Source organism: Podarcis pityusensis (assembly GCF_964106645.2).
Source record: "Podarcis pityusensis genome assembly, chromosome: Z".
Taxonomy (NCBI): Eukaryota; Metazoa; Chordata; class Lepidosauria; order Squamata; family Lacertidae; genus Podarcis; species Podarcis pityusensis.
The window spans coordinates 10,713,245-10,740,273 of NC_138044.1; the positions used below are offsets into that span (position 1 = coordinate 10,713,245).

At 46.5% G+C, this 27,029-nt stretch overlaps 1 protein-coding gene across 6 annotated transcripts in view; it reads left to right on the forward strand.

Annotated features, from left to right (window-relative positions):
• GARNL3 (GTPase activating Rap/RanGAP domain like 3) overlaps window positions 1-27,029 on the forward strand; it is a 104,893-nt gene extending 77,864 nt beyond the window's left edge. For all 6 annotated transcript variants that reach the window (XM_080990719.1, XM_080990724.1, XM_080990721.1 and 3 more), the window contains 18 exons: window positions 875-983; window positions 2,278-2,323; window positions 3,739-3,845; window positions 4,699-4,814; window positions 6,376-6,480; window positions 10,453-10,527; window positions 10,900-11,011; window positions 11,616-11,714; window positions 12,093-12,206; window positions 13,357-13,532; window positions 14,714-14,872; window positions 15,460-15,526; window positions 17,628-17,735; window positions 18,915-19,033; window positions 19,556-19,691; window positions 22,180-22,389; window positions 23,152-23,263; window positions 24,678-27,029. In XM_080990719.1, the coding sequence (XP_080846845.1) occupies window positions 875-983; window positions 2,278-2,323; window positions 3,739-3,845; window positions 4,699-4,814; window positions 6,376-6,480; window positions 10,453-10,527; window positions 10,900-11,011; window positions 11,616-11,714; window positions 12,093-12,206; window positions 13,357-13,532; window positions 14,714-14,872; window positions 15,460-15,526; window positions 17,628-17,735; window positions 18,915-19,033; window positions 19,556-19,691; window positions 22,180-22,389; window positions 23,152-23,263; window positions 24,678-24,831 (2,124 nt within the window). In that variant the 3' untranslated portion in view covers window positions 24,832-27,029. The remainder of the gene's footprint in view (window positions 1-874; window positions 984-2,277; window positions 2,324-3,738; window positions 3,846-4,698; window positions 4,815-6,375; window positions 6,481-10,452; window positions 10,528-10,899; window positions 11,012-11,615; window positions 11,715-12,092; window positions 12,207-13,356; window positions 13,533-14,713; window positions 14,873-15,459; window positions 15,527-17,627; window positions 17,736-18,914; window positions 19,034-19,555; window positions 19,692-22,179; window positions 22,390-23,151; window positions 23,264-24,677) is intronic.

The window sequence follows — 27,029 nt, forward strand, 5'->3', positions numbered from 1 at the left end:
GGCAGAACCAACTAATTCTAGTTTGTCCCCATCCTCCTCCTCCCTGCTGAGTTCTATAAGGAGCAGCACTGAAACTGAGGAGGAGGTTAATTAGTGCCACTCCCCTGAACTGGTTGTAAATAGGAAGGGGGGGCTGGCTCGCTGGGAGAAGACTATTGTTGGTGGAGCAGGGCTCCATTCGCCTTAGTGGGCCTCTGCCAGAAAAGCAGGTTTTGGTTAAACGTTAGAAGAAGCCTCCTTATGGCAAGAGCTGTCTGACAGCGGGGGAGGCTGGTCCAGGCGGTGGTGGCCTCTCCTTCTCTGGAGGTATTTAAATCAGAGGCTGGAACTTCATCCTGCAGTGCAGCCCTCCCTGGAGGGTTGGACTGGATTACATCCAAGGCTCTTTCCAGGCCTGTGGCCCAAATCTTAAGATAAGTTGACTATTTCCCCATCTCTTCATCCCTTCAGCATTTCCCACCCCCAAACTCCAAACATACCCAATTCTCTTCAACCATTCCTCAGAGCCAAGTTCCAACAGCCGCCAAGGCTATGTTTTCTCCCCCGCTGCCCTTCTGGATTCTATAAATGAGGAGGCCCTTCCTTCTGAAAGACAGTTCCTGGGGCCAATCTCCTGAGCCTCACAGATCACGTTGTTACAAGTTAGAATTTTGCATCCCGATTGTTCAGATTTCATTTCACTCACTGTTCAAAGGCGTAGAAAACATGAACTGTCAGAGCTGGCAAGTTGAACCAAAAGATTCCCTTCTTTTGGTCCATTTCAAATTGAACATGAGACTCATCTGAATATTTTATGGAGGACTTAGTGGGGGTTGTTTTACACAGGTTTCAGGAAGCCATGAACAGCTCTTTTTGTTGTTGTTGTTGTTTACAGGTGGAAAGGAAACGGCATATCGGGAACGACATTGTCACCATTGTGTTCCAAGAAGGAGAAGAATCCTCTCCAGCCTTTAAGCCATCCATGATCCGCTCCCACTTTACACGTATCTTTTGCCACTCCCTTTCCACTTCCTTAATTCTGTAAAATCAACTTGTTTTCCTTCTTTTCATGGGTCAGGGCTTCTGAGCATGTTGGAATATATTTCCCAAGCTTAAATATTCACAGGCCTGAGTTTCTTAGGGTCTCGATGTACATGTGATATTTGAGTCTGTTTTGTATTACATATCCAAACTAGAAGTGTGCAGATTTCAGGGTCTTTTCTCCTAGAAATTGAAGGCTGCTGCAAAATTAGAATTAAAGAATTCTGAGCCCAGTAATTTGTTTGGGCTTGTACACAATTAAGTTATACGCAGAACAGGCCCACTGAAATTATTGGAGCTAAGTTGGTCATGTGCATGAATTTCAATAAGCCTAACTTTGGATACATAAGAAAAGTCCTGCTGGATCAGGCCATCCTGTTTTCCCATTGGCCAACCAGATCCCTCTAGGAAGCTTGCAAGCCCTATGCACTCCTGCAGTTTCCATCAACTGGTATTTAGAGACGTACTTCCTCCAACTATGGAGGCAGAGCATACAACCCTTTGAGTACCAGAAATGGATGGAGCCCATGGTTCTTCCATGCATAAATCCACTTCTGGTTATCACCAAGCTTAATCAGGGTTAAGGCAACAAACCACAGTTAAGCATTGACCACATTTGCATCCCACAATGAGCCAGGACTGCTGATTTATCACAGTTTAGTATGAATGAACAATGTGCTGGGGCATGCTTCCTGATCATTTCTGCTTCACCCCTCCCTTCCCCTAGCCTTGACTCCCCATCATCTCCAAACCAGAGGTTATAATTTGCTGCTCCTTCACAAGCTGCAAAAGTAAACCAGCAACAAACGACGGCTTAAGGTTGGCTAGCAATCGTGACTTGGGAGAAAGGAACCACAAACCCTGGTTTCGATATAACAGGAAGCGATGGCACCATGGATTATTTATTCTGCCTGTGCCTGGGAAGGAGTGAAGTGGGAATGATCAGCAGTATGTATCAGCATACTACTCATTCATGGTGTACTATGATGAGCCAAAAACCCTGGCTTAGCATGTGTGAACATTCTCTCTGCATCAGGTATTGCTGCTTTTCCAACAGTATGAACTGCCCTGTGGTTCGTGTGATGAAAAGATATTCCAACATGTTTCTGTGCTTGATTTTTTAGTTCCCCCCGCTTTCCCTCCCCTCCTTGTTATTTATTTCAACACAAATGTGGGGGGGGGGAGAGCATTATCAAGAAACAAGTGGTTTCCATTGGCGTGGGAGTAACGGATTGAGCTCCTTAATTGATGCTGCAGATATTTTTGCCTTAGTGAGATATAATACGCAAAGTGATAGTTACAGGTGGGTGTCAACTGCAGACAAACCGTTCATTTCCTTAATTTGATATGACATGTTATGACTTTAGCTTCATGTAATATTGGTGAAAATGCACAGGGAGAGGGGGAAGTTTGAGACTAAAAAGCACGAGCGTAATTTTATTGGGGGAAAAAGAAGGAAGAAACCTCAATGTGCTCATGTTTCAGGCTTACAGACTCTCCCAGGGGTGTGTGGACATGGGGTCCCTTCTCAGACCTATTTTGAATGTCAGGAACATGTAAAGTAGGAAGAGAAGTTGTTTCTGAGAATGTACAGAGTGCATTTTGGTTGTGACCAGCTAACAGCAGCCTGCATTATCTATGGGCTCCTTTGTGAGGAAGGACAGGATATAAACTGAATTGAAGAGGGCCCCCTCTGCTGATCTTAACACCTAAGAGAGTCTGTAGGGAAAATTGGATGGATGAAAGGTAAGCCCTAAACTGTGGAATTACCCCACCCACCCACCCACCCACCCACAGAGGTGTATCTGGCACATTTCATTGCATAGCTTTTGTTGTATGCTGAAAGTGTTTCTTTCCCCTGGCCTTCGACAACTGAGGTGTATGCCTTTAGAACATGGGTAGGCTAACTAAAATGCACCTCTGGGTTATTTGTGGGGCATAGGAATTCGTTCTTTCTCTCTTTTTCAAAATATAGTCCAGCCCCCCACAAGGTCTGAGGGACAGTGGATCGGTCCCCTGCTGAAAAAGTTTGCTGACCCCTGCTTTAGAACCTACCATATTTATCTGAATAAAATCAGATTAAATAAATTACAAGCCTGTTTTTTATATTGTTGTAACCTGTCCTGGGACCTTATGTTGAAAGGCAGGCAAGAAATCCAATTAGTAATGATGATGATGATAATAATAATAATAATAATAGAAGCCCATGGCTTCATTTTGCTTTATATTGGCTTCATATTGCTTCATGGCTTCATACTGCTTCAGTACTGCAATAACTTGGGAAAGAGCCCCATTGAACTCAACTTCTGAGTAGATGTGCCTAGGATTGCACAGCAAATCTCCTCCCCAAGTATAACAGAGCTGCCCCCCACATCCCAAGTATGTATGTACTGTATGTATGTATGTAATTGCATTATTTCCCATTCATTTCTTTGTCTTATATTTTATGTCCCCTTCTCTCTTTTGGCTTCCTTTCTGTTGAAGTTAGACTGTAAGCTCCTTGTGGGTAGAGACTTCTTACTTTGCTTCTGTGCCAGAAGTATCCACATAGCACTGCAATCTGATTACTATTACATCACACCCAAAGTGTCTCTACACCTTGTTAGAAGTGTTTGGAGAGGGGATGAGTTGAATTTTACGAATGTTTGCTTAGAGGCATGTAGCATTTGGAATAAAACCATGTCCTGCCCCAAATATCTGATGTGCCCTTTTCCCTAGGCTGAAAATCTTTTCGGAAGAAAGCGTACCTCTCTTTGGGCCTCCTCTTCCATCCCCACCAGTGTTTACGGACCACCAAGAATTCAGGGACTTCTTGCTGGTGAAATGTAAGCTGGATACGCCATTTTCAGATCAAAGAGGTCCTTGTGTTAAGGCATTTAGACTGCCATCCTGGACACATTTAGGAACATAGGAAGCTGCCTTACACCACAGCAGACCACATCTATCTCAGTAGTGCCTACTCTGACTTGCAGTGGCTCCCTGGGGTTTCGGGCAGGGAATCTTTCCCAGCTCTCCCTGGAGATGCCAGGGATTGAACCTGGTACCCTTTGCACTGCACTGCACTGCTGAGCTGCAGCCCTTCCCACGTAGAATCATAGAATTGTAGAGTTGGAAGGACCCCGCAGGTCATCTAGTCCAACCCCTGGCAGTGCAGGAACCCCAAAGCTCAGTTCCCTATCCAGTTTGAAAGGACTCTGCTTAGCTTTGCAAATGTGCTAGAATAAACCCCCTTTGACAAAGTAGAGCATAATTATCAGGGCCAAACTGAATATGACTTTTCATAAGAACATTTTTTTTAAAAAAAAACACCAACCCAACAATAATCTTTAATACAGTGGACGCTCGGGTTGCGAACGTGATCCGTGCGGGATGCACGTTCGCAACCCCCAGCGTTCGCAACCCACGTCTGCACATGCGCTGGTTGCGATTTGGCACTTCTGTGCATGCGCAACCACCAAAACCCGGAAGTAACCCGTTCTGGTACTTCTGGGTTTTGGCTGTCCGCAACCCAAAAATACGCAACCTGAAGCGGCTGTAACCCAAGGTATGACTGTAGTTACAAAATGCCCAAAATGTTCTAAGTGCTGTACATATAGGAGCCCAGCCTCTGTGTCATAGTACATAACGTGATCTGCATGGTATGTGACATGTCTTCTTTCTGTTTCCGTTGCCTTACAGTAATCAATGGGGAGAAAGCCACCTTGGAAACTCCAACATTTGCTCAGAAGCGGCAGCGTACTTTGGACATGCTGATCCGCTCTTTATACCAGGACCTCATGCCTGACATGCACAAGGTAAGCTCCGCCTCTTCTGTGTAACCTCAAAAAACGATTCCTGTGAAAGATGGTGGCGGTTGATCCAATGCCTTTCTTCTTCTTATGCCTGGGATCTGTGCGGTGCCTGCTCCCTCTCTCCCCATGCTTTCAAGAGCACAGGTCCATCATGATTTCTTTATTTTGGTCATGCTGGCATACGACAAAACTTTGGGAGCCAGCATCTAAATTCAAGGTTGAAATTCATAACTTGCATAGGAATTTCACTTGAGGTTTTTTGTCTGTGGTGTTCATAAGAAGAGCCTGTTGTGATATTGGACAAAGGGACCAGGGCCGTCTTTAGCAGATTTGGGTGCAAATATCCACCCAGCACCCCCAAATTACCACGGATAGTGTTGGGGTGGCCGTAGCCGTACACTGCCAGCCATGGGGGGGGGTGCAACTCTCCCCCATGCTGCTGCGGGAGAGTGACGTTGCGCCCCTCCCAAGCCTCTGTGGGAGGAGATGTCAGGAGTTCAGCCTACAGTCAAGTAGGACCCTGGCAGAGACACATGCCTGACTTGCATGTTCCCTCCCTCCTGGAGTTTGCACAGTTGCTGCCATCTGTTACACAACTGAGCAAACTCTGCGGATCCCTTAGTGTGCTGGTGTCGGTTGGCATCGGTTGCTGTGATGTTTGGGCTGAAGAAAGCTTATGAAGCTCCCGAATGATCAACCAGGAGGGAGGGGAACACGCCAGTCGGGCATGTGTCTCTGCCAGAGTCCTACTCAAGTGTAGGCTGAACTCCTGACAGGAGAGTGCAGCTTCCCTTCCAAGCCTCCTCGGGAGGAGAGCGATCCCTGCAGAGGCTTGGAAGGGAAGCTGCATGCCCGCCAGCCTTATTGTTGGCGGGGCACAGCTGGTGGGCGTGTATGGAAAGGGGAGGCCGCCGGCAAAGCTGCGCAGCTCCCCCACTTGCTGGGGCGCCCCTGAGAGGCCAGTGCCCTGGCGTGACGCACCACTAAGCCCTATGGGAAAGACGGCTCTGGAAGGGACATAAGAAGCTGCCTTAAAATGAGTCAGACCCATTGGTCTATCTGGCTCAGTATTGTCTACACTGATTGGCAGCAGCTCCCCAGAGTTCCAGGCCTACTAAGAGATGGCAGGGAAGGGCCGTAGCTTAGCAGTGGAGCTTATTGTCTCCATGAAGAAGGTCCTGGGTTCAGTCCCCAACATCTTGGCTTAAAAGGACCACGTAGCAAGTAATAGGAAAGACTCTATGCCAGAAACCCTGGAAAGCAGCTGCCAGTCAGAACAAATGGATAAACAAAAATATATAATATGGTGTTCTTAAAGTTCAGAAAACTCATGTGGTGCAGTCTTCCTTGGACCACACTGTCGGAAGACAGTATAGTCTTCCTCAGACCATACGGCTTTGGAACACAGGTGAGAGATTCATGTGTTTGAACGCCTCCCTATGTCAAGAAAGCCCTTGTAAATGGAAAACTATCATGTTGCACAGAATTAAATTAGAAAACACCCCCAGGATGACACAGTTCAGTAAAACTCTGTTGTTGTTGTTGTTGTTTTGCTTTCGTTTAGAACATGCTGAACAGGAGATCCTTCAGTGATGTCTTACCTGAGTCCCCAAAATCAGCCCGGAAGAAAGAGGAGGCCCGACAAGCTGAATTTGTCCGTCTTGGCCAGGTGTGGTTGCTGAGTATTTGGGATTTGTGTTTCACTGTGGCTACTTGAGGTCTTTGAACAGCTAAACAGGCTGGGCAGTGCAATATGCACCAGTGAACTGCCTCTGACTCTCACACATCCAGGCTGTGAACACAGCACACACTGCTTCACAGAGTTACAGTTACCAACACCCTTAACGAACTACAATTCCCAGGATTCTTTGGGGGGAGAAATGTGCTTCAAAGGTATGGTGTGTGGAAACAGCCTCCCTACCTTTCTCTCTTTCTGTTCATCTCTTTCTCATAGGATGCCTATAGAATTTATTTTGTATTTTTAAAAAAGGTTTTTTGTTAAAAGATTTTCAAATATACATTTCCACATTAAAATCTTTCATTATACCAGTACATTCAGCGACTTCCCTCCTTCCCCTTCCAAGGCTCCTTTAATTTAGCCACAACTCCTGCATATTCTTGTATATCCACTTAGTTCGATTTCTTCCCCTTTTTATATCCCTTTTAGATATGTTGTACTCAGTCCATTTGTGGGCTAACAAGATCCATGCTGCTGTTGTCGCATACATAAATATATTTTTCTGACACCTGGGTACCTCTGTCTGAACCATTCCTAACAGGAATGCCTCTGGGTTTGGGGGAAATGTTATTTTAAAATAGAATTTATTTTGTAATGCAGCACATAAGTATAATAAACCAGGAGTGGTTTTTCAGCCTGAGCACCACATTCCCTTCTGAACAACCTTCCAAGTACCACATGACAGTGGTGGGAGGAGCCAGAGGCTAAAATGGGTGTAATAACCACTGTAACTTTTACCTTTGCACAGTTCTATAGCTTCTCCACACACCCCGTTGCATCTTCCATCCTGACAAGTAAGAGACATGCTTATTAGAATTCAGTGACACTTTATAGCCAGGGGAAAGCATGCATGCTAGGCACGAAGGAGGGCCGATGAAGTATGTAGCCTAGGGAGAGTTACAAGGGAGAGATAGAGAAGCCCAGAGGGCCACATTCAGCTCCTGGGCCTGTAGTAAATAAGCAAATAACAACTTTCAAAAGCACCCCACAGCCCTAAATAAGTAGCCAACTCTCAATAAGCTGTAGGAAATACAATGGGACCCTTGTCAAGATAATTCTTCAGGGTGATTGAGAGCTTTTGTTGATCATACTCAGAGAAGAGACATTGAAATCAATATACTTGATGCCATTAATTTAATGGGATATCCCTTGAAAGACCCCAGTCCAGAGCAGCCCTGCAAGGGGGGGGGGGGAGATTCCCCTCTAAAAACTGATGCCACAGCAAAAGCTGCTTTTGAAATGTGCTGTTTCTTTGTGTGTTTACGAGACACTTTACAAAATAAATTCTCTAGACACTGTACAAATAAAAGGGGATAGAACAGAAAAATAAAACTGCTACAATGAAAAGACAATAAGCTCTAGGGGCAGGTACAAAGCCAGAACAGTAAAATACCATGTGCAGCACAGAACTTAAACAGCCATTGGATACAGAGAAAGAAAAGAAAAAAGCCAGCCAGCCATGTCATAGGGACTTAAACCAGATCTTAAATGGCCTGGGAGAGCAGCAAATGATAACATGATACTACTGGAGATGAGGGTAGTTTACAACAAATTGGAGACATTGAAAGGGGATTAGACCCGATTCATGGAAGGCAAGGCTACCAGTGGCTGCTATCCTTGATGGCTATGTTCTGCCTCCGCAGTTGCTCCACAGTTGCACATCAGAGCTCCTTTGCAAAGGCATCTGGTTGGGCAGTGTGAGAACAGGATGCTAGTGTAGGTGGGCCACTGGCCTAATCCAGCAGGCTTCTCTTATGTTCATAATAGTCAAAACTGGCTTTAGGTTTGAGGGGGTCTTTGGCAAAGTTCACATTAGTGCCCCTCATCCCCAGGTTGGAGGTTTTCCTGTCAGAGCATCACTCCAGAACACCGGGGGGGGGGCTTTATGTGGTGGTTTTCAGCTGCCAGGCATGGTGGGCCCAAGGCAGTACCTTTTGGTCCTGTCAGGGTACCAGGATCCCAGCAGCTGTCCATGGGTGCTGGGTGCTGTTCTCCATCAACAGAAGTGGTGATGCTTCTGAACATCAGTTGCAGGAAACAGCGGGAGGGTTGTGTTCTTGCATTCAGGTTGTGCTTGTGGGCTTCCTGGGGGGTGGGGATCTCATTGCCCAGTATGAGAACAGGATACTGGACTAGAGGAGCCGTTGGCCTAATCCAGCAGGTCTCTTGTGTTAATATGACACCAGACCTGCTCCCAGGCTCTTGACTGCAATTATATTTGCATCAGCCCTCTGTGGTGCTATGCATCTTTATTTTCACAGCTTTAAAGAAAACCCTGAAAAATGCGCAACACATTCTATCAACGCCAAATTGATTTCCTCTCACCCTTGGGAAAAAAAAAACCCAACAAATTAGCACACCAAATGTTCGAGAGGGAGAATATTACGTCAGGCTTACCAATAGAAATGAGAGCAAAATCCTGTTCAACAAAGGCAGCAGCATCAAGTCCAAATTGCAAGCAAGGGCAATTAACAGGGGATCAGTTGTAAAGAAAACCAGGTTGAAACAGGAAGGAATTAGCAGGCTCTGAGAGCTCACTGGCTTCTCCTTTGCAGAGGGAAGGAGAAAACACAGTGTCTGCAGATCAAATAGAAAGTGGGTCAAAAAAAAGATCTGGATTTGGGTAGCCCTTTGTGGCCACAGTTTGGTAGCCTTCTTTACAGCATGAAAGGAAGCAGCTTGCAAGTTCACAGTATCAGGAGAGGCCCTTCAACAGATAATGAGGCCCTGACTTTGATAAGAAAGATTATAGTGTTTCTCGTGGAGCAGTCAAGTACCCTCTTAGCAGATTTGCCAAATATGTCATTTCGTGAAGTGTATCATTGTGTTCTTCCCAGAACCGCTGTACCTTTTACATGCTGAGATGGTTGCCATGGTGGTTTGGTGGGACTTTGTGCCCAGGACAGCATGAGATGTATTTGTCACAATAAGTATAATTAATTCATGGGATTTGCCTCCATGAGGTGTGCTGGTGGCCACTGGCTTTGATAGCTTTAAGCAAATTGTGGATAATTTTGATGATGGCTGTTAGCCATGATGGCAAGATTGAGCATCTGTGGTCAGAGGCAGGCTGTCTCTGAATACCAGAAACTAGGGATATGCAGAAAGGGAGAGTTGTTGCCTTCATACTTGTAGAGGGCATCAAAACAAAACATCCAAAAATGGAGATGTCCCCAACGCACCATGAAAACAGGTAAATTGTCAGGCCCAGCCCACTTTGATCAAAGACTCTGATCAATATCAGAGTATTGATTGGGAAGGGGGGACATACTGCTTTGTTTTCAGTCAGTGCATGTCCTATAACTTTCTGCTGAAATCATACAACTTTTAATACCACAAATATTTTGGTTTATTTTTTGCCCTCCTTTCATTGTGCCATAGGGCAGGAGAGCCTCTCTAGATAGCAATAATGTGGTAACACTGGGGAAGCATTGCGCTACAGCCAATAAAGCAGAATGCCGTGTGGATGGTCCAGTATAAACCTGTGATTAATGTATTATCATTACATAATTGACATGTTGTTGAATACACCTGTCAGAGGGGGGACAACCCAGCCTAGATGTTCCTTATGGCCATCCTTGTGCAGTGGAAGGTTTCTTCACTGTACCATGCAGATAACACATGTGAAACAGGCACTCCATATGGAGGCCGGCATGTAAGTAAATCAGTCTTTACAGTCTCACGCCCTCTCACCACCACAAACTTTATAAAGGAAGGGGTCATGGCTCACTTGGTGAAAGCAAAATAAGTCTCTGGCATTCTAGTTAATGGGATCTGCAGTAGAAAGGCAGTAGAGTCAGGGAATCACCTGAGACCCATGAGAGCTGCTGTCAAGACTGACTCCATATAAGACTGACTTCATATTCTCTCTTTCTCTCTTGTGTGTGTGTCTTTTTTTTTAAGGCACTCAAACTCAAAACCATTGTGAGAGGCGATGCCCCAGCTATTCTGGCTTCCACGAGCCTCTGTAAAAAGGAGGTGAGTGAATGGTTAACAGGTAAATCTTCGGGGGAGGATAGGAGGTGAGTTGGCTCAAGAGCCTGGTATGGTTTCTGATTGCTGTGGATAATAGGTTTGTGCTTAGAAGCAAACCACAGTGCAAAATAGAGGTTTTAAAAATATGTAAATATGCATGATTTAGACAGGTCACCTAAGTTACATTTTATTTTCATTTTTCTTATTAGCCTTGGCGTTTCTTTTTTTATCCTCAGCTAACTGAGGGATTTCTGCTTCCCCAAGGGATGCAAAGCAATCTCTTGAACTCACCTCTGTAGATCAGTATGTTGTGACTCTAGTGCTTAGCACCCTTCCCTGTTATGCTCACCAGTTCACGGTTCTCTTGTTCCACAGCCCTGGGAGTCCCAGTGCTTCTGCAGCAATTTCCCTCATGATGTTTTCTGCGCAGATTCCTGGGGCCAGTCACTGCTCGTCTCTACAGATGTTGGTGTCCTCCTCTTAGATGGTTGGTGGATGACCCTGTGATTGTTAGCATGTGCTGACCTGGTTGCCTTACATTCCCCTACCCCCAATTGATTTCTGTAATGTAGCTTATGTGGGGCTTCCTTCATATCTGGCCTGAAAGCTGCTAGTGAGGCCAGACTCCTCACAGGAGCAGGCTGCTGGTTATATGTTACCACTCTGCTGAGAGGGTTGCACTGGTTGTCAATTTGTCACCAAGCCAGGTTCTAGGTACTTGGGTTAATTCACAGATCCCTTAATCACTTTGGCCCAAAGTATTAATGACCGTCTGATCCCTTATGCTCCACCTCCATCACTAAGATCTTCTGATGAGGCACTTCTGGTGGTTCTCCACATGCCTGACACTTGGTTTGCCCTTGCTGAGCATTGAGCCTTTAGGTTTGGCAGGCCCTGCCCTGTGGAGCAGCCTGCCAGTAGAGGTTTAGCAGGAATAATCTCTGCCTCCTTTTAGATGGCACGTACAATGGTGCTATTTAGAAAGGCCTTTGAAATCTGAATATTATTGTAACCAGCCAATATATATGGATTTCCCCATTGATGTTTTGATCTGAGCCTTGACACAGAGTCTCTTGAATTTTTCCTTCCAGATGGGCAGCCTCCCATCCCAGTGTTTGATAAAACTTTACAGATCAAACAGATGCATGTATTGGAAACTCTGGACCTTCTCATTACTAGAGCGGACAAAGGTAAGGCACGTAAGCCTGTCTGGGAGGAAATGTCATTTCCCTGGGCAAGCTTGTGGTAGAAGCATAACTGCTTCGCTGGAGGTATTTTAGCTTAGGTTGGGTCTTCCAGGATCCTGCATTTATTTTGTATGATACTGTGTCTACTGTTTTAACCTTCTGTAAGCCCTTTGAATGCAAAACTATATCTTGTGTCCAATCTTGATGCTGGGATTTGTTGAAGAAAGAAAGCTGGATGGAATGTCCTGGATTGCCTGGGACTGTGGCCTGCAGTAGACAACAAAACAAACCATGACTGCCTTTGGTGCATGACACTTCAGAAACAACCCACAGCCTCCCTCCTTTTAGCTCTCCCTGTAACATGTCTCTCCCACCTGACAGGGAAGGACGCTCGCCTCCTCGTCTTCCGGCTGAGTGCCGTACGGAAAGGCATGGAATCCAAGCAAGCCAAAAGCAAGTGTGACTGCCGAGAGAACAAACTGGAGAAAACGAAAGGTGCTTATGGCAGGGGGTGGGGGAGCTTTTTCAGCCTAGGGGCTGCCTTCCCTTCGGGTAACCTCCTGGGCAAAAGGAGGTGGGGCAACAAATATGCACTTTGCCTTTGCACAGTAGGCTAGTTTCTTCATGCACACACACACACACCCCATTCTATTCTCCACACAGCCGAGGAGTTTGAGTTCAGGGACACGTTCCGACCTGATAAAAACATTCATTGAGGGTATGAAGCAGCGCTGGAGAGGGGGGTGACCTGGGTAGAGTATGACGGTAGTGCTGAGATCAAGCAGTGGGTCTCAGCCAACCAACCAACCAACCAACCAGCTGAACGATACTTTAAGGGATCACAAGGTTGTGAACATGTGAAACTGCCTTATCTTGGAGTCATCTGGCCTACTATTGTTGGCGGCTTTCTAGTGTCGGTGGCTTCCCCATCCTTGACGTCCTCTTTATACAGGGAATCTGGGGGTTTGAACCTGGGAGTCTGTTGTCTGTAGGCGGAGTATATGCTCTTATCATTGACCAAGGTGCCTGTCCTTGCATTAGAGTTTTCCTGTAAGAACACCCCTGCATTAAAGCAGGCTGATTTCAGGTGTCAGGGGACAGCAGCACAGCTTAAGCCAATAGTTTTGGGTAGGTGAATGAGTGGAAACTACAAAACTGAATTTCTTCCCCCTCCTCAGTCTCTAGTCAAGCTCAAGTCCCACACGGACCACAGCATAGCACTGAGTCTCTGGGGAAGGGTCATAGGTCAGTGGTGCAGAGTTTGTTCTGTATGGAGAATGTCCCAGGTTCAAACCCCGGCAACTCCAGTAGGGCTGGGAGAGGCCCTTTTCTGAAATCCTGGACCACAGCTGCTAGTCAGCAAAGACAGTGCTGGTCTAAATGGTCCAATAGTCTGACTCAGTATAAGGCAGGTTCCTACGTCAATGCAGCTGGGCAGTGATGCCTTCTGTTCCTTTGCAAGAAACATCTAGATGTGGTGGTGCTCAAACATTTCTCCTGTGACCCAGAGCATGATCCGCTGTGGTCAGCTTGCAGCTCTCCTCTCCTATCCCTCTGAGCCAGGCTTTCCTTTGGGACATTTCTCAGAGCTGTGCTTCACACACACACACACACCCTCACCCTCAACTGAACCTTTGTTGCCCAGGCTGCCATCTGTATGCCATCAACACCCACCACAGCAACGAGCTGCGGATCGTCGCATCCATCCGGAACAAGCTGCTTCTCATCACCAGGAAGTTCAAGCAGTGGGAGGGTCTGAACAGTGGCCTCTCGTTGTCGCCTCAGTCAGAGTCCCCAGTTGAAGAATTCCAGTACATCCGGGTAGGTTTGAGGTAAAGCACTGGCAAACTACCACCGTCCACACATGCCTCCTCCTCCTTGGGTGCCTGGCGGAAAACGGTAAGCTGCCCTTTTAAGCCTAGGAGCTGATCCAGTCTTCCTGATCTTTAAAAATCCTTCAGAGAGGCCATGGGGCCCACGATCAAGAGGGGAAACTTTGGCCTTCCCAGTGTTATTGGGACTTCCAACTCCCACCATCCCTGAGCACACTGGCCAGCCCATCAGCGCCTGGAGGGCCACAGATTTCCCCACCCCTGCCGTAAAAGCAGCCACAGCTTAAAATTATAGGCCAGTGGGAGGAAGGTGTCACCAAGCCTTTTGAGCCAATGGATGCATTTGGAATGCTGAGAAAGTTCTTTGGGCGCCAGTCACTAAACGGGTTGCATAAGGGCTTCCATATCTTTACAAAAAATGCAGAAAAGGAGGACCATAAAATGGTTCAGGCACACACACACTATTCAGGCATCCCATCAATGGGAAAAGGCACCTACATCAGCCGCCACCATGCTCACTCACACCTCAGCTCAGGTTTTAGGGGGGGTGTTCAGTGTAGGAGAGGCCAAGCCAATGCATACAGGGACTGAGTAGGGAGAGCAAGCAGCCCTTCATCTATTGCAGATTTTTGAGGGAATATTTACCAAGACCTCTCACAGACACCAGAGAGGGTCCTGATAGGATGGGCAAACTGGCCTCCATGGGTGCTGCATTGGCAACCTGTGTTCTAGACCAACAAACCTCCTTCAGTTCAGAGCAGCTTGGAATAGCCAAGTCTTCATTTGACCCAAACCAGAGAGGGCACCAGACACACATCCAGCAAGAGAGAGTTCCACATGGACAGGGCACACTGATAGGGCACAGAGGCCTCATTTCTAGGGCCTATCAGCTTGATGGATCTTCATAGCGGGTCTGTGGGCAAAGCCTCCATGCCTGATCTGTGCATGCATATCAGCCTTTATCATGCTCTTCTAACTTTAGATACCTTTTTATTAACTAAAATGTTTAAAATGCAATTGATTTATTGTGGGAGGTTCTGCAATTTCTGTTGTTGTATTGGTTACCCTTTTCTGTACCTGAGATCCTCAAGAAGTCTGAATTTGGTGTCCTGCATCTCTGTTCATGCACACACACAATACCTCTAACGCAGCATTGTTTGGGGATTGCAGGAGATCTGCTTGTCTGACCCCCCTGTTGTCATGACATTGGTGGACGGGCCCACGGGGGAAAATGACAACCTGATTTGCGTCGCCTACCGGCACCAGTTTGACTTGATCAATGAGAGCACGGGCGAATCCTACAGATTGCACCATGTCGACTCGAGCAGGGTAAGTTCATTGGGTGTCACAGCAGTTTGCTGAAGCTGCTGTCCCTCGTTTCCTTCGAAAGGGTTTCAGCCTCCCCACCCCCAAGGCTGCCCGAGCAAAAATGCAGTTGATCTCAGGATCAGGGCCATCTCCTGCACTACACCTGATGTCTACTGTCAACCTGATTCAGTTGATTAAAAAGGCAATCCTAGGTGATGAATCAGTCAAAATGAAATACTTTTGTCCTGTTACTTCCTGTGATTTCTTTTTACCGTCAAGATCACTGGGATTTCTAAACATGCTTAACTTGGACCGGGTCATGCCCCCTGTGCCAGAAAACCAAAATGTATAATAACAGAAGCAGCACTTCTGCAGTTGTTTACTTAGGCTTTGAATTAGAAGTGTACGTAAAACAATTAGATTAAATTACAGACTAGATGCAGGTGCCAGAATTTAGAAACGTTTGGTGGGATCGGGATGGGAAACGGGGGGTAGGGGGTGGGACTTCTCCTTTTTCTCCTGATACAAAACCGCTGAATTGTTCTCAAAGAGTTCGTAGGAAGCTCAGCCTCCAGCCTGCCCACTACCCTTGCCCGTTATCATTGCAGGTTAATTTTGTTGCAGCTATTGATGTGTATGAAGATGGAGAAGCTGGCCTGCTCTTGTGTTATAACTGTAAGTACTGTTAACTCGCTCTGTCCAGGGAGACAGTCTGGGGTCTGTCTGTGGTTCCGTCTTGCATCAGTACAGAATGGACATTTAAGGAATAAGACTTGCTTCGCACAGGAGAGGCAGTAAGGTAGAATAGGGATTGCTAGAGCTGGAGAGAAACACCCTCTGCTGGCAGTCAGGAAAGCAATGGTGGTTGGGGTGTTTGCGTGCGTGTGCACTTGAAAGCAGGGAGGCCTACCTGTGGAAATCGGAGGATGTTATTGAGATGATGTAACTTCAAGAATTTGCTTACTTTCCTCCCATTACTTTTTTCCTTTTGCATAATGTCTGTTGGATTATGAACCTGCAGGCAGGGATTCTCTCATCTTTGATGCAAAACATAAAACAGTTGGAAAACGTTAGGTGCTTTATAAATGATATTATCATATTTTATTTTTATAAGTGATATTATTAATGTCACTATCATTTATAAAGTGGTAATAATAGTTCTACTAAGAGTACCTTAATTATGTTATTGGATATAGCCCAATCATCATCTTCATCATATTTCAGAGAATTACAGAATCATAGAGTAGGAAGGGATCCTGAGGGTCATCTAGTCCAACCCAATGCAATGCAGGAATCTCAACTAATGCATCCATGACAGGTGGTCATCTTGCCATAGGACTGCCCCCATAGGCATGAAAAGCATTTCTTCTCTTGCACATATGCCCCGCAATATATGTCCACTGCACATTAATGATTGATAAATAATATAATATAGTATAGTATAAGATTATAATATAATAAAACAGTTATACAATTTAAATAGAATAAGGGTAATAGTAAACAGCTTGTTTGGAAAGGGGCAGAAGTAAGAGAAGAGAAAGACGGACTTGCTTTCCTGCTGGTTGCACATGTTCTTTGCATAAGCAGCACACGGTGGTGGGTGGGCAGCTGACAGGTGCATCAAAACAGCTGCCAGAAGTCGAAGTGAGCCTGGACTGATGCATTGGGCAGCCACTAAGCCTCCTCTTCTCCATTATCCTTATCCAAAACAAGGAGGGGCTCAAGTGGGTTGATGGTAGAATGCAGTAGATGGCCAACCCCCAAGTCTTGCCCTCCCTTTTCCACTAGAATAGGCAAATGAGCCCACACCTAGTGGTAGTGGTGAAAATAGTCTAAGCAGCTAGACTTGAAGGCAGAAAGACGAGGAATCTGGAAAGGTTTCTGCCTTCTGGCCACCTCAGCCATCACCCCACTTGCCAGACCTCTGATTCTAGGTGAAGCTGACTTGAGCAAAAATCTCAGTTTCTTGTCAGTATATCTTATTGGCAAAGCAAAGCTAGGAACCTGGATGAGCAAAAGCCCTCGCACATGTGGACAAAGCAGAAGAGCAAGGAGAAAGCAAGCGCCAAACTTCCATTTCATAGAACTGTAGAGTCGAAAGGGAGCCAGCCTCCTGGTGTGTTACGGGCTGTGCAATGCAGGGTGCAACAGCAGCATCTCTGGCAGATGGGCCATCCAGCCTCTGCTTAAAATACCTCCAGCAAGGGAGAGCCCACCACCTCCTGTTCGGGCAGACTGTTCCACAGTGAAACAGCTGTTACCTTTAGGAAGATTCTCCTCACATTTAGCCAAAATCTGCTTTCCTGCCATTTCTGTCTTCTATGCAGTGCTTTTTTTTTTCTGGGAGTACACAGGGGTACGCTACCCCTAAACATTTTGAGAATCTAAGTTTGGCCTCATTGAGGGGCAGTATTTCAATATGAGTAGGAAAATGAGAGTACTCCTAAACGTTTTTTAAGGAAAAAACAAGCACTGCTTCTATGTATTTGAAAAACAGCTCTCCTCTCTCCGATGTTGAAGGTTGCCAATTCCACTGGTGACTACCTGTGGCTTTGGCATTGACCAGATGCTTGAGCATAGAGTAGCTGAGGCCTTTCCCAGCGAAGTGGTGAGGCTGCAACAGGAGAAAGCTTCACTCCTTCTAATTTCTGTGTTCCTGGCTGTTGTCACGGGAGCAGGGCCAGTGACATTGCTTGGCTGCCTTGTTTTTCTACATTTAGTGTCAAGGTCTATGTTTCTTTATTTGCTTGAAGTTAACAGGGGTCTCTTGTTACAGATGTCTGCTATTACCGCAAAGTGTGCCCCTTCAATGGGGGCTCGCCTTTGGTCCAGCCATCAGCATCTGACTTCCACTTCAGCTGGAACCAGGTTCCTTATGCCATTGGTAAGAAGAACCAATTGCCTCCCCCTTTCCAATAAGTCTCTGCTGCTGTGTGAAGCCATTGTAATGTGGAGGGACAGCCTCTATGGGCAGGCAGAGGGAGGGAGGAGGACAATGTGGTGGCAGGAAAAGAAAAAAGGGGGTGGTAGTCAGCAAGGAGTGCGGCCCTAAACAGAAAAAGGTTGTCCATCCTTAAAAGGTAAAGGGACCCCTGAACGTTAGGTCCAGTCGTGACCAACTCTGGGGTTGCGGCGCTCATCTCGCTTTACTGGCCAAGGGAGCCGGCGTACAGCTTCCGGGTCATGTGGCCAGCATGACTAAGCCACTTCTGGCAAACTAGAGCAGCGCATGGAAACACTGTTTACCTTCCCGCCAGAGCGGTACCTATTTATCTACTTGCACTTTGACGTGCTTTTGAACTGCTAAGTGGGCAGGAGCAGGGACCGATCAACAGGAGCTCACCCCGTCGTGGGGATTCGAACCGCCAACCTTCTGATCGGCAAGTCCTACGCTCTGTGGTTTAACCCTCAGCGTCACCCGCGCCCATCCTTAGCCTGCCTTAATTGTTTTGATCACATTATGCCCCTGTGTAACACAGAGACACCCATCAGTTTCCTGTCTGCTCCTGGATCCAGTACATAAATGCCTCCTCCTGACTTCAGAGCCTGCCATTGCCCTGACCCGTCTCTCCTCCCTTATATCCCTGCCCTTTGCTCCACTACCCTCAACTGTCCAAAGCTCTCTTGCTCCACCTTTTCCTCTCTTTCTGCTACTTCTTCTGCCTGAAGCACCTGCACAATACCTTCCTCTCTCCCTTCAAATCTCTCTGTCCTCAAAACCCACATTTTCTGGGAAGCCTTTGGCACAACCCCATCAGCTTCACCCCCTCCTAAAAACAGAGCTTTAGTATGTGCAACTGAGCAGACCTGAAGAGTCTTCTTCCCCTCTCCATTGCCTCTGTCTTCCTCCCCTTAGTTCAATTTTAGGGGCAGGAATCTGTTTTTGATGTTGTTGGACTTTGATGGTGCTTTGTAAGTCAGTAATAACATGGCAAAGGCTTATTGTAGATCAGGAAAACTTCAGAGCTTCATGATGCTTAGGACTGACAACATGTGCAGAGAAGCCCATCATATACCATGTTGCATTTATTTCTTCATTAAATGCTTTTGTCTCTTCCTACAGTTTGCGCTTTCCCCTATATTTTGGCCTTCACCACCGATTCCATTGAGATCAGATTAGTGGTGAATGGGAACCTCGTCCACACAGCTGTGGTCCCTGCGCTTCAGCTGGTGGCATCAAGGGTAAGGCAGTGAGATAAGAAATCCGGTTTCCTGTGCAAAATTCCCCTTCTTCTAGACATGCCTCTTCTAGCACTACAAAGGCAGAACCATAGAATTGTAGAGTTGGAAGGGACCCTGTGTTTCATATTAAGACTGCATCATTTAACCCATAAGCCCACTAAACAAGCAGGACATGCAACAAAACTTTGCTGTGTGATATTCCTGTTCAAGCTGCCGGCCAGCTGGCCATGCTCTTTTCCATGATATTCCATTCCCACTTCCACTCACTTTTCTGGGTTTTCTCCCTAACTGCCAGACAGCATTCTGTGCTCACTGAGCATCCTCTGTCCCCACTGACCTATTTTGCCCTCATTGCTGCCCAAGGTATCCCTCCCTGGACAAACATTTTGGTACTTATACAAACCTTGGGGTTTCCTTTTTGTTGGTGCCATTGGAGATGTTTGTGGGCACACGGGTACCACAGTGACAACCCATAGCTTCAGATAAGTCCACTTTGCTAACACAGCCTCTTTCTCCTTCCAGTCAGATATCTACTTCAGAGCCGTAACGGCAGTGAGCGAGCCATCCAACGGCAGTTCCAAGGAGACTAATTCACCTACTACCCCTCAGACACCATCAGTCAATGAAATCCCTGTTTTCTCTCCTTCCGCAGCAGAAGGTAAGGAAGGGGCTGAGGCCAACTGAGAATTTGTTGCTTCTGTAGTATGTTCAGCTAAAGCAGTGGTTCTCAACCTGTGGCTCCCCAGATGTTGTTGAACTACAACTCTCATCATCCCTGAGCTCTGGCCTTGCTAGCTAGGGGTGATGGGAGTTGTAGTTCAACAACATCTGGGGACCCACAGGTTGAAAAAGGCTGAGCTAAAGCATCAGTCTTCAAACTTTTTGGGCTTGAAACTGTCCTTTTATCCCAAATCTGCACAATGTCGGACTTAGGGAGATAGGAAGGCATATTTTTCCATTCTGTGTTCATTGCATGCAGTGCTGCTTCTGTTCCACTGCTGTCATCTTCCACCTAAACTGGAGTTATTTGCCTTGCTATCATCTGCGGTGAAATTAACTGATTTGTGTGATTCACCAATTAAATGTGTAAAATGTTGTGGTTTTTTAGCTAAGCCAATTCAGATGCATAGATGTTACATGTTTTATTTCTTTTGTTTTATTTCTTTTTAGCTACTGCTGTTTTTAACCATATTGTAAATACCTGTTTTTTTAAACTAGTTTTTAAATGGATAATCTTAATGTTTTATTTTAAATTTTTGTAAACTGCTTAGAGGTTTTGCTTTGTTTTACATTCAAGTGGTATATAAATTTTGTTAAATAAATAAATAAATAAATCTGGCATAAGAGTGCTAACTTCATATAAAATCGGTTGGTCTTTTTAAGGGAGTATAGGATCAGTTGAAGAAGGATTAGGTGAATTAAGAAAAATGAAATGTGGATCTAATTAATGGAGTCATTTGTTTTACTTATAGGTTATAGAAAACAATGAACACTATAAAGGAAAAAATAGTGTTATATATTATAGTAGATCAAATATTACATTACATAGAAGATTCTTAATCCTTTTTGTAGAATACTGTAAGAAATGTAATTTGAAATACTGTTCAAGGAATGTCATTTGAAATGCTGTTCAAGGGGGGAAGGGTTTAATTTATGTTTATGCTTCAGTCAATATTACTTTTGTAATACAGTGTGGTAAGGAAAAAAATAACAAATTAGAAAAATAATAAAAATAATAAATCAATAAGGCACACCTGGAGGATGTGGACTATTTAAACCCCTTCCAGTCGGGTTTTAGGCTCCACCATGCGACTGAAACTGCCTTGGACATGCTGGTTGATTATATCTGGTGGGCTAGGGACAGAGATGAAAGCTGTTTCCTGGTTCTGCTGGATCTCTCAGCAGCTTTTGATACTTTCAACCACAGTATCCTCCAGGGCTGGGGGCAGTGGTTTCGCTCCTCCCTCCTAGGTTGTGTCTAGAAAGTAGTGGCGGGGGATTAATGTTCAAACCCCATGGCGCTCACTTGTGGGGTTCCCCAGGGCTCCAAACTCTCCCCCATTCTTTTTAACATCTATATGAAACCGCTGGGTTTGGGCTGGGTGTTCACCAGTAAGTGAATTATACCCAGCTCTACCTTTCTTTTAATTCAGAACCAGTGAAGGCAGTGAACATCCTGTGTGGGTGTCTGTAGGCGGTTGGGGGGAGGGGTAGATGGCAGTCAACAGATTGAGGTTGAATCCCGACAAAACAGAAGTACTGTTTCTGGGGGACAGGGGGCGGGCAGGTGGGGGGACTCCCTGGTCCGGAATGGAGTAACTGTGCCCCTAAAGGACTCACAGCTGTCCGTGGAGGCACAAGCCAAGGGCACCAGTGTCCAGGGCAGCTGTCTACCAGCTCCATCTAGTACACCAGCTTGGACCCTACCTGCCCGCACACTGTCTTGCCAGATTGGTACATACTCTGGTTATCTCCCGCTTGGACTACTGCAATGTGCTGTATGTGGAGCTACCTGTGAAGGTGATTCAGAAACTACAATTAATCCAGAATGTCGCTGCCAGACTGGTTACTGGGAGCTGCCACCGGGACCATATAACACTGGTCCTAAAAGATCTACATTGGCTCCCAGTACATTTCCTAGCATAATTCAAAGTTTTGTTGCTGACCTTTAAATCCCTAAATAGCTTTGGTCCTGTATACTTGAAGGAGTGTCTCCGCCCCCATCGTTCAGCCCGGACACTGAGATCCTTCTCCGAGGGCCTACTGGCGGTTCCCTCATTGTGAGAAGTGAGGTTACAGGGAACCAGGGCACACGGGTATGGCCTGCTCGGTAGTCGCACCCTCCCTTGGAACACCCTCCCACCAGATGGCAAGGAAACAAACAATTATCTGACTTTTGGAAGACACCTGAAGGCATCCCAAATAGGGAAGTTTTTAATGTGCAATGTTTTACTGTGGTTTTATAATTTGCTGGAAGCCACCCAGAGTGGCTGGGGAACCCAGTCAGATGGGCAGCATATAAATAATAAATGATTGTTATTATTATAAGGAGGGTAAAAGAGTTTTTTTGTGGACCGCCAACTCACCCGCAAGCCTGCTTATAGTCAACTCCTGCTCCACGACCCTCCTCCTCCTTGTCACTTCAGGTGAAGCTCTGTGCAAAAACATCTACAAGATCCCCCTGAGCAACCTGGTCGGCAGGAGCATCGAACGCCCACTCAAGTCCCCCCTGGTCCCCAAAGTCATCACCACCCCGACGTCGGCCAGCAGCGCCTCCATCCCTGTCGCTCCTTCCCTCTCTTTGTCGCGCATAGAGATCAAAGAAATCGCAACCCGGACACGCAAAGAATTACTTGGTAAAGTAATAGGGCCATCCAGGGGCATAGGCAGCAAGGGATCCTGGCGGCAGCACTGCCAGGCACATTGAGATATTTGGATGTAGCCATGATCTATGTTGGGTGAAAATGCAACACCCTGGTGCTGGAGTTCATTGTATTAGGAACGTTGCTTGACCCCTTTCCTCCTGCTTTCTTACTCTTTAAGCATGAAGTCAAGATGCTATTGACTGACACTGCAGGTACTGATTCCTCACTCAGGCTCGCTTGAATCTCTTCACTGTGGCATGGGCTAGTCTGCTTGTCTGTTCAGGGGCTTGCAGATTTCAGCAGAATATGGTAGCCAAGCCCTCCCCAAGCCCTCTGGTTGTCAGGAATCTGACCTCAAACTGTGTGCCCCTGTGTGCACTTAAAGAGCCTTAGACCCCTTGGCACCCCAAATGGCGAATCCCAGCCTCTCTCGCCAGCTTGGATCTGGAGAGGAGGGCAGTGATCTCCCCTGTCATTGACCAGCAAAGCTCAGCACTATGGCAGTGGTCCAAGCTGGAGAGGAAAGCCAAGAGACTTCTCATCACCCTTTGCCAAAGGCAGCAAAAGGCTCACTACAGTGAGGACAGCAAGACGATTTATAGATTCCCCCGTCTGTTGTTGTATTACACTTACCAGTGATCACCTCGGAGGCCCCTTTGGGGAACAGCCAGGTGGAATTAGTCATTGACAAATGAAACAATTCCATTTCCTTTACTCTGAGAATTCAGAAGCATTCCTTTCTTCTTCATCCAGGTCTTCTAGACGGCCAAGGTCCCAAGTCGGAGGGAGGACAGAAGCAGAAGAAAACCCCCCAGAAACAGTCAGACCCCAAGCCAGGAACAGTACGGTCAACAAGTAGTGACAGGTAACATATAGAAAGGTGCAATTCTTTGAGGGGCAGAAGCAGCACTCTGAACAAGAGTCCATATTCTCATTGCATCTGCAGCCCCTAAACTGCCTATTAGGTCAGAATCATGTTGCATACTCCCAATTGAATGCCTTCCTTTAATTCTTTGTAAAACCTGCCAGCAGCAAGGGGTGGGAGGCTTCTAACCACCACCGCCCCCATCCAAGGTCTTGATCCAAATCACACATAGCTAGAGCTGCATAAAGGAGAACTCTCCAGCTGCTTGAAGCAGCATGCTTGTGGACACAAGTTGCTGGGAATTGTAATTGGTGGAGAGTGCTGTTCTGCTTCTGGTTCCACCTGCAGGCTTCTCATTAGGGCATCTGGTAGGCCATTGTGAGAACAGGATGCTAGACTAGGTGGTCCTTTGGCCTTATTCAGCAGGGCTCTTCTTACCTTACATGTAAGGTACATGTGCTACAAAATGTAGTTAAGACCACCAAGTAAAGGTAAAGGGACCCCTGACCACTAGGTCGTGTCGTGGATGACTCTGGGGTTGCGGCGCTCATCTTGCTTTATTGGCTGAGGGAGCCGGCGTACAGCTTCCGGGTCATGACTAAGCCGCTTCTGGTGAACCAGAGCAGCGCACGGAAACGCCGTTTACCTTCCTGCTGGAGCGGTACCTTGCGGTATCTACTTGCACTTTGAGGTGCTTTCAAATTGCTAGGTTGGCAGGAGCAGGGACCGAGCAACGGGAGCTCACCCTGTCAGGGGGATTTGAACCGCCGACCTTCTGATCGGCAAGTCCTAGGCTCTGTGGTTTAACCCACGGTGCCACCCGCATCCCACCAACCAAGAGGATTAGGCAAATTCATGGAGGATAAGCCTATCAATGGCTACTAGCCGCAATGGCTATGTTAGCCCTCCTCTGTCTGAAGCCATCACCTCCAAAGTGTTGTTATTTGTGGACCTTAAGGTCCTCTGCGGGGCATACCAAGAGAGGTGGTCCCATAGGTTTGTGGGTCCAAGGCCGCACAGGGTGGCCCAACTTTTAATAGCAAGTGGACCATGAGTACTTTAACATGGAACCCCTAGGCCACACACTGCCTTGTCGTGGGGGGGCGGGGTAAGCAAGGCCAAAACCTGACACATACCCAGCTGGGAAGGTGCTAATTAGGCTTTGGGATGGAGGTGAGAGCACTCTAGGATCCTGTCAGAGCTGTCATCCTTCCCTGGCTTTGGGAAGGCAACATAAGGGCTGTGGGAGGTGTCAAATGTTGAACTGCCCTGGTCTAGCAAATGGAAGGAGCTGTACATGGTAAGAGAGAATAAACATTTGATCTGCTGTGATCACAGGTTATGGATCTTTTTTGTGGCGGAGGTGAGGGGTGCTTGAATTTTCCTTTCTTGATTTCTGCCTTCCTCTCCACAGGCTCGTTGCATGCTCTTTCGAAAGCACTTCTGAAGAGCGCCACTTCTCCACCAGTTCAGACCCCGACACCACTACACGGGACGAGAGCCCCCAGTCCAGCAGCCTCTTTCAGCTTGGGGCTTCCTTTGACGAAGACATCATTGACTTGAAGTGAAGACAATCTGGACACAGCACTTGCACACCTTCCCAGACCCCCCCACCCCCCATTTGTTATGACTCTCTAAACAGTATAGAAACATCACACTACATTTTCTGATAATTCTGGAGTACAGAATATATACATAGGCAATCAAGATCTAGAATGCCCAGTATTTCCAGCTTATTCAGATGGAAAGGGCAGGTGGGACGTAGCATATTTTATTCTCCTTGGTTGAATATTAGGGCACTCACCCCATCACAGGAATCTCAGCTGGTGGAGCAGACGAGTTTTAATCAGTTAATTGATTAAAGCGTATATGACTTAAACATTAGTTTTCAGTTTAAAAAGGCTGTCCACATTTGGGGGAATCGGAGAACTTGTTATAAACTCCACAGTGACACAAAGCTGGGAGATCCTCCTAAGCCCCCCCCCCCAACACATTTTGTAGGAACATAGGGAGCCGCTGTATACCAGTCAAACCATTGGTCCATCTAACTCAGTATCGTCTGCACTGAATAGCAGCAACTCTCCAGGGTTTCAGACTATGGTCATCCCAAATCCTACCTGGAGATGCCAGGGATTAGACCTGGAGCCTTCTGCAGGCAAAGCAGATTCTCCACCACTGAGCTAGGGCCCTTCCCTAAGCCAGCAAGCTGTACTGCAATAGGAACTTTGGCTGGGGGCACGTGGCCTCGGAGGAGGACCCATATCTCCTGCAACAGGAGAGAGGGTGACATTTCCCTTGCTTGGTTTGTTGCAACAACTTTATAAGTGGGAGGGAGATGGCCAAGGAGGGGAAAGCTCCACTCTCTCTCTCTTACATTGCTAAAGGGCTAGGAATGAGGAAGAGGGAAAGTTGGGTGCTGTACATCCCACTAACCCAAAGCAGGATTTAGCTTCCAGGCTCCCCATCTTCCCAAGCTTCTCTTTTTGCCAAAGAGAAGCTCTGCGCCCTTCCTCTTCTTTCATCATGCTGCCCAGGAAGACTCACAAACAGCATCATTCTTTCATTTCTGAATGGTGCATCCATATGTCACAGGACGCACCATCTCAGAATAGGCCTTCCCACCCACCCACCCATGTGAAGGGGATGATCCTTCTATGACCATCTGCAGTTTTTAAGACGTACTTAAATTAAAAATTATTAATTTAACAAAAAATAAAATCTATGTTACCTGATTAGAAAGACTTTTTAATCAGTTTAATCTACTGTGATTAAACAGCGGTCCTTATCTCTTCAGACTAGCATAGCAGGTAGCCAGGGAAGGTTGCAGTGTTTTAAGTAACGTCTTAAACCATTAATTTGCCCCAGTTCCTTCCCCGCACTCACTTGGCAATCTGGATACTTTATTCGGAGTAGCTGATGCAGACGTGAATGGCGAAACTCTTCCTCACATTCACAGCAAAAAAAAAGGTTGGGATGATCAGACTACAAATAAATTCTGTGCCCTCCAAAAGTATAAATGTTTTGAGTGAGCAGGCAACCCTCATCCTGGTCTCAGGACTATTGGCACATTTGCCGATTAGCTAAAATGATTATCCACAGACACCAGGTAAGAGCTGCATTCCTGGGGTGTGAGGGATGCATTGAAGAGGAAACACTGCTCCAGGGCATTTACACTCCTCTTGCTTCTGCTGAACAGACTTTGGGGGGCATCTGTATTTCCAAAACCTGCCAAACCTCTTTAACAGGGAAGAGATTTATCGGTATGTGCATGCTGCATGGGAAGGGAAATCTCTTCTCTCTTTCTCGCTCTCTCTCTCTCCCCTCCCTCCCTCCCCCCCTTTCAGAAATCTCAAAGACAACAACCTGTCTTCCCTCTCACATTGCCCTTAGCTGTCCACATACTGCTGTTTTCTGAGAAGAAAATGGAAGTTGGATATGGAAAGCTGGTGCAGCATGGAAAAGACCATTTGATGATAGTTCTCCGTCTGCAGAATAGATGCTCCTGCCACATGGGAGGTGTTGAACCCCAAAGGCCTTTGCTCCCCACTTACCTTCTCTTGATTCATTTCCTTCTTGTTCTTTTTATAAAGTTGCAGACACTGATTTATACAACTTCACACAGATCAACTTAAACTACCTGTCCTGTGAGGGATCCCATCTTGCTTCCATGGGGGGTGAGGGAACGGAGTCTTTCTTATGTATGTATGTATTTATTTATTTTCCTGCTCTTAAAGCAACTGATCAATAAACGAAGCAATACTTTTAA